The sequence below is a fragment of the Anarhichas minor genome, unplaced genomic scaffold, assembly GCF_050575085.1.
Source record: "Anarhichas minor isolate MPS153535 unplaced genomic scaffold, ASM5057508v1 ptg000003l, whole genome shotgun sequence".
Classification (NCBI taxonomy): domain Eukaryota; kingdom Metazoa; phylum Chordata; class Actinopteri; order Perciformes; family Anarhichadidae; genus Anarhichas; species Anarhichas minor.
This window is the reverse complement of record NW_027466449.1, coordinates 12,818,161-12,825,563: the sequence shown is the minus strand read 5'-3', so window position 1 is coordinate 12,825,563 and position 7,403 is coordinate 12,818,161. Positions and strand designations below refer to the sequence as shown.

The following is a 7,403-nucleotide window of genomic DNA, read 5'->3' as shown; positions in this document are numbered from 1 at the left end:
CTGAGCAAACAAGATAAAGATAATCACATCAAACCATCTCAATCCATATTCCCCTCTTTTACCGGGACATGACTGGCTTCACTCTCTTTTTCAAGGTTTTTTGATGCACTACAGCCAACGCTGGTTGATCGTTTTCCTACATTTTACAAACAGTGACGTAAGCAGAGAAATTTCATTAACAAATAGTTTGAGTTGACCGATGAGGAGATCCCTTCCTAACATGCTCCCAATGTACAAGATGAGGGACAGAAGACAAGGTGCTGATTGTTTAAAAACTATATTCCAAAGTTTATCTGAAGCTAACATGCGTGTACATCTTTTTAGTATGAAAGTCCTGACAAAGATTGTGACCAATATTTTATTAGAGCCATACATTACATACAATGAACAGTGTATGGACACAAGCCTTCCAAAGAAAGACTCAAGATGGCCCCGACTGAGAGTTAACCTGATCATGCATGATGGCATCCATGTCTCTTTCTGAGAGCTCCTGTCCCGAGGCGTCCATGTCCACCTGGTCTGGGTCTTCTCCAGTCAGGATGTCCATCGGGCCCTCGGCGATGGCTCTGATGGTCTGGTCCTCCAGGGCCAGGGCCGTGTCAAACTGGAGGGGGGACGGAGGACCCTGCATACCGTCCCCTTCCACATCCAGGTCCTGTACAATAGGATGAAATCTAAAGCTTAACATAACACTTGTAGGAGCCATTTGAAGTTGTATGTATAGACGTTTTTATTTATGTTTACACCTCCGACCACCAGGCGGAGCGTCCTCTGTTTGGGATAATTAGATCAATGCAATCAGCTTCAGGTGTTGCTGCTTTGTAAGCATGCAGTTTTTGAGCTTGTGATCCAGCATTATTTTATGCCCAATTCTGTGTTCATACTTTTTTATAAAATGTTGTACAATAATAAAACAGCAAATTGTGAGCTGCAGATTTGTGGAATAAATCTAAACTTTTGATCATCAGGACATCACAACTAAATCTGACCGTAACAGCCCGTCAGTGGCTTGTTACGGGTTGTAAACAGTCACTACACTTAGAAACAAGTCATTTGCTTCTTCTAAAAAGGTGCCGGTAGTAGTAGTTCAAGGGTGTAGCAACCTTTTCCCTGATACATTTTTGCGTTTTTATGGATCTGGTCTTGTTCACACCGACTTTATACAAACAAAGCAAGAGCTTAAGTCCATCCATCAATCTATATATCAACAATTTACAATCATTTTGAATTCTCGCAAAAAACAACCCAATTCCACTATCACACAGCGGACCAGGTCGGGTTGTTCAGTTACGCCGGAAACACCAAGCGTAGTGCGGCTTGCCGCAATGTTTCTGCTGCCGGGAGGCGTGTTCATGCGCTTCAGGCAGGAAAGAAACCTTTGTAACACAGCTCGACATGTCACAGGAGTCTGTTTACTCATTGGTTTATGGGTATTTTCTGGCTGCAATTTGCCAACAAAAGTCAAACTATCCAGAACTTTCAGTTTGGCTGCACTGCACTGCAGAATCAAACTGTTTTAGCTCGCCGAGTTTGGAGCAGCAGCCACAGCTTTCCATAGACATCGCACTGCGGCTCGCCGCAGGCCACACTTTAACCACCGCTTGGTGCATCTTCGGCTTCAGGGTGTTTTCAAAGCTACGTAATCAGCCGCTGGTTCGTTTTTGCCCCCTTTGTTCACTTTTAGAAGTCGCCTCAATCCCGTCACAAACAAACGTCTCAGTTCTTTTGTTGTGGGAACGTGGTTCTGATTCAACTTCATAGTGTACCATGAAAGTTTGCGCTAAACAGCTCCTGTAGTGTATCGAGGTCTGAGCCAGGCAAGCAACTAAGTATTGCCTTCTTGAGATTTGACAAAAACAGGGCTCTGATCACTGAGCAGTACAGACTACGCAGGAAAACGCACCAGCAGACGTTACAGTAGTTGTGAAAGCACCCGAACACACCAGCAATCTTACCTAACAATAAGTGTGGCACTCACATTTTTAATACAACGCATACAGATTAGAGGACACTGGTATGTCATGTCTACGTACATCACTGAACTCTAGGGGGAGGCTCTCTGTGGGCTGAAGCTCGGCCGCACTCAGATACATGTCTCTGGTTGCAGTGGTGATCTGCTCCTGTGGGGGAAGCTCCTGCTCGGGCTGGTACATGGGGGGAGGCAGGGTGAGGTGAAGCGGGCAGCGAGGATCATCGGACTGCCCCATGTGCACGGGGCTTTCACATGGGACGTCTTTCAGGCCCGGGCACATTTTGAAAAGCACCTGATTGCCGTCCTGGAAGATGTCTAAGTGTCTGGGTGTCAAGGACAATGACGCACGATATCCAAACACACGCATTCAAAAAAAGAGAACTGCTCCCATTAAAAAATAAAAAAAAATTAAACTAAATTCTGGCCTGTGGTTTTGATTAATGGGACATTTTAACCTCACGAGTTAGTATAATAAGTATTACTGCAAGTACTAAAATCATTCCAATGAGTACAATCTTCTATACGGCGCCACTAACAATTATTTCGGAATCGATTATTCTGACGATTATTTTCCCGATTAGTCAATTGATTTAAATGACTGATTTAGTGATTATTACAAAGTTTTTGTTTAATAGTGTATTAGTTTAAGAATTATTTTACCCCAAAGAAATATTTTTATTATAAATATTACAGAAAGGTACGGGACACAGAGCTCTCCAGGATGCTTTCGCTTTGTGCGTAGCAGTTGTACTGCTCTGATAAGCCTTTCCCAATTTGCAGACTTTAGAGGGTCATGGAAATATTCTTTTTGGGGTTACAGCTTGTTCTCCAGGGGAATGCATTCTCTGACCGGATGCAGCCACCTCTTTCAACCAATGTATTTTTGTCATCTATGACGTCAATTATGCAACGCATCACTCCAGCTCTATTGCAAAAGGCTTGACTGTCGTGCCCGAGTGGCTTTGTACAACTTTTTTCCCCCAACTAAAATGACAAATAGAAGCACACAAAGTTAAGTACTTGCAATATAAACTATTTTCTTGTTGTTAGAAGAGAAAAATCTAGAATGTAAATCTTGTTGAAAATATGAGACTACCGCCAATGATTCGGGGTAAAAAGGAAGGCAGGTGGAGAAGGGATTTTGTTCCTTCCAACTGAACAGATTAGTCCCTTTATAACTCTGGGAAAAATCAACAGACCACAGGAAGGAGTTTATGTAGGCACCCTTTGAAACCAGCAGCTACTGCAAGCTGCTGGTCTTGATCGAGGCCATGGTGGGTTTTCCACCTCAGGGTTAGTCAACTCAGAGTTCATGGTATATTAAACCCGCTTTCTGAAACAGGGTGCAGGTTGTTGTATATGTAAACCGATCACACTATGTTCCAGACACATAATGAAAACATCATTGAGGATACGTGAGATGCAGTGACGGGTCATGGGCAGGCAGGGGATGGTACATCGGGTTCCCTCCTCAAAGGAGATGCACTTCTCGTGCAAGGTTCTTGAGTGTGGCTACAATGGCGTAAAGAAGAGTCAAATAAAGTCAAAACACAATCTAGAATTTCCTTTATAACTATAATCACCCTTTAAAAAACATAATTCCTGAATGTTAGGAACAGCCCTTTATGCTGAACATTCTAGATGTTTTTGATGGGCTCAGTTCTCTTCAGTAAGGGCCAGTGCACCAAATTACAAAGATATCATTTGCTAAATGAGTATAGGGCTATATATATAGCACACACGTACACTAGGATGGCCGCAGAAATTTTAGACATGGATATCTTGAAACCTGTACAAACAAACTTGGAACTATTTTCAAGGCTAGATACCGGTTGGTGAAGTGACCCTTAAACATTAGTTTGAAGGCTTCCTAGTTTCACTACTACTGCAATGTCATACCTGAGAAGCTCCTTCTGTCACAGCCTGCCTCCTCTCCCTGAGCTGCCGGTGCAGCAGGGCTTCCACGCCGTACCGACGACGGTATCGGCGCAGCGCTTTGAGCTTCTTCAGGTTCTCCCTCTCCTTCATCGACAGACCTTCAGGCCCCGTCAGCAGACTGCTTCCTGACAGCAAGATAAACAAGTACAGATGACGCTCAGGGCTATGAGTTTGTAAACATGAAAGGGTGTGTGGGGGATTTTCTACAAAGAACCGTTGAACAGGTATGTAAACAAAGCAAAAAAAAAAAAAATGTAGTTAGTAATCCATTACTCGTATATTTACCTAGAGTTTCATGCTCCACTTTGCGGTTGTGCAGGTATCTGCGCTTTTTCTCTTTTAGCAGGTGCTGCAGGCGTTTGAACTGGTCGATGTAGAGGGACTGGAGCCGGATGAGTTTCTCTCGAGTGATGAGTGCCACTTCCTCTGCTGTGTACACCCCTGCATGTCTGCAATGTACAAAGGACAAAATAAACAAATGTATTCCACCGAGAAGGGTAAAATCACCCTGTATTCAACTCTTTCAACAACCTCCAACCAGTCCGACTCTTGGATTAAGGCTAAATCAAGACATTTTACACAATTATACTGTATTTGCAATTAGTATACAAGAAAACGTACTTTGCAGTTTTATACAAACAGGAAATGATACAATAGGTGTGCCTTCCAAGAGAATTGTGATTTTAGAAAGTCACTGCTAATTAAACCTCAGAGAAAGAAAAATGTGTTACCGTATAATCAATACTTTTTGTTTTGGACGTCTGCGCAAACATCCAAAAATTAAGTTTTACACTACAATCTAAATCCAATCAAATTGCGAGTTTAGATTAAAAACTTAATTTAGCTTACTTCAGAGGATCCTCGTGATCACTGTCAACACTGTCTGCCTCACTGTCGGGGTCTCCTCTCCACGTCTGGTCTAGAACCAACGGACCCTGCTCCTCCTCACTCAGACTGTCCTCATCTGTCCAGAGAAGGTGAAGTTAAACATTAAAATCATATTTACACATGTTAACATAAACTGCAAAAGAACTAACCACATCAATTCACCACTAACATAATACAGAGGAAATATCAATGCACATGAGATTAACTTGTGTCAACAATTGACAAAGTCTAAACAAGACCGTGTACCTAGAATACGGCTCGCTTCAGAGCGACCTCCGTCAGTGCTGTTAGTCTCTGCACGGTTGTATCCACTAAGCTGAGACAACAGCGACTCTGGGGACGGACCGGAAGACGCCTTTCTCATCTGAGCTCGGAGGGCCATGGCATTCCTGCGAGCATGCTCTGCACAGAACGTCACTCTAAACAACACAAAGAGTCAATGGAGAAGAAATGTCAGAGAGTGTCTTCCATACGGAGACTTACAGTTCATAATAAAGCTGAGGTGTAACTTGTTTCAAATCTAATTTTTTACTTTCTTACCCATCTTTCCTCTCGACTTTTGGTGCAGCATTGGGGCAGCGCTTGCCGTTCTTGGCGGAGACATAGCTGCACTGCTTGTACGGGGCGTTCTTGTCCTCCAAAATGTGTTTGACGCAGAACTCCAGGCCATCTAGGCGGGGCTGAGAGCACGGCCGCTGGGTAAAGGAGCATACCTGGGGCTCCTGGGAACGAGCCGTCTGGGTCACTCGGTTTCGACTCGAAGGCAAAACATGGATTCGTATCCTGTTCATTGCAAGCCTGCCAAAATATTATTAGTTAATTGAAAAAAAATAGCAAACACTCTTATTCTGGCTTCTCAAATGTAGGATCTTGCCATTTTGTTTCCTCCGTCCTGTAAGACAGTAAACTGAAAATCTTTGTAATGTCAGTCAGACAAAACAAAATACTGAAAATATCCCCTGTAGTGCTGGGCAAAATATCATTGTACTGATATAAATCAATATTATATTGATATTTTGACGTGAGACTAGATATTGTCATAGATTTTGGATATTGTAATATGACGCAGGTGTTGTCTTTTCCTGGTTTTAAAAGGCTGCATTACAGTAAAGTTAACTTACCAGACTGTATTTAAAAATGTTGGTAAAAAAAAATTGTGATATTTAATTTTTTCCATATTCAACACTTCGGACATCTTTTGTTATTTTCAGACAAATAACCCATTTATTTCCCTAATCTTTGGCCTTTATGGTATTATGGTGTTAAACTGAAAAATGTAGCCAACCAAAATAGATTTTCTACCATTAGTCAAACAAAACACATTTTGGAGTCATATAGAGTTAATACTAACAGTAGACGTACACCAACCACAGATTGCAAATAATGTATTACCTAATAATATATTGCATATAAATTATTTAAAGTTAAACCTTTCGTCATAAATTGGGTCCAGAGGTCAGAGTAAAGCAAACAGAACCGACACGTTATCGTTGTATCAATATTCACTGAAAAACAACCAAAGTTTATCGAATTTAAATTCCAATTTAAGTTATTCTTTATTTAAAATAACGTCTAAGAAGACTCACGTTAGTCACCATAACTTTGTAAGTTAATATAAATGATTAACATGAATTAGTCATGAACATCAAAACAATTGAACCCGTACCAACGTAAAACGTAACAGTTACTGCGTCAGGCTTTCAGTTATGGCGCGGCCATCTTTGTTTAGCAGTTGCTAACATTAGCCAAGCGCTACTTTCCACAATTTGCAGCTAGGAAAGGAGTTTTGCTGAACAATGGCGACAGACGGCCATCCGTCTCGATATCGGATGTCCCATGCGTCGGTGCCAGAAAATGAATATATCTGCATTTATTGTTTATAACTGCTTACCTTTGTCACAAAGGTCCGACCAGGTTCAACTTGCTTCCGAGGCACACCACATAGGTTTCCCAGCAATCCCCAATAACTGCCACAGCCACTGCAAGCTCAATATGAGCCCACCCACTCAGAGCTCTGATTGGTCAAAGCCCAAGGTATTTCATTGGCCAATCTAGCTGCCAATCAAAAGTGGTAAACAGTAAAAAAAAAAAGGGTCTTCTCCGCCCACAATACTGCACCAGTGAAGTTTTATTAAAACATGTAATGCAGCAAGAGTTTTCTTAAAATATTTATTGACTTTAATTGAGAATAAAGCAACCACATATTATCAAAAAGAACAGTGTTCACATATAACGTTTTAACTGAAAACAAAAATAAAATCCCAAAACGTTTCATTTCAAGACCTGAGTGTCGCTAAAAACACCAAGACATGAAACTTACTGGAGCTATTGGATTTTGCATTGTTAGGTTGCATGAGTGTCTTCCATTTATTTCTCACATGAGTTATATTTTGAAATGAGTGTCCTATTGTCCTACATATGAGTTTCATTTTGAAATGAGCATCCTTTTTTAAAGAATTTCTCACAACATAAAGTTATTTAAATTTGAAAATTTGTCCAGATCAATTAAAACAATTTTCAAAAATGGTAATATATTGGACATCTACTCTAATAGCCTATCCATTACACAAGTAACACTGTGATTTGCATTGTAGGCGTACCTACC

At 41.3% G+C, this 7,403-nt stretch overlaps 1 protein-coding gene and 1 non-coding gene across 2 annotated transcripts; both read right to left on the bottom strand.

Annotated features, from left to right (window-relative positions):
- Positions 1 to 344: 344 nt before the first annotated feature.
- kansl2 (KAT8 regulatory NSL complex subunit 2) lies at positions 345 to 6,806 on the bottom strand. Its single transcript, XM_076098617.1, has 9 exons — positions 6,690 to 6,806; positions 5,339 to 5,596; positions 5,045 to 5,217; positions 4,760 to 4,874; positions 4,196 to 4,359; positions 3,872 to 4,035; positions 3,388 to 3,484; positions 2,034 to 2,287; positions 345 to 655 (listed from the first exon to the last, which is right to left on the bottom strand). The coding sequence occupies exons 2-9, from the start codon at positions 5,587 to 5,589 to the stop codon at positions 422 to 424; spliced, it is 1,452 nt and encodes a 483-aa protein (XP_075954732.1). The 5' UTR covers positions 5,590 to 5,596; positions 6,690 to 6,806; the 3' UTR covers positions 345 to 421.
- Positions 3,112 to 3,245, bottom strand: LOC142960846 (small nucleolar RNA SNORA2/SNORA34 family). The gene has a single exon (XR_012956440.1). It is a non-coding gene; the product is annotated as a small nucleolar RNA SNORA2/SNORA34 family (small nucleolar RNA).
- Positions 6,807 to 7,403: the final 597 nt, after the last annotated feature.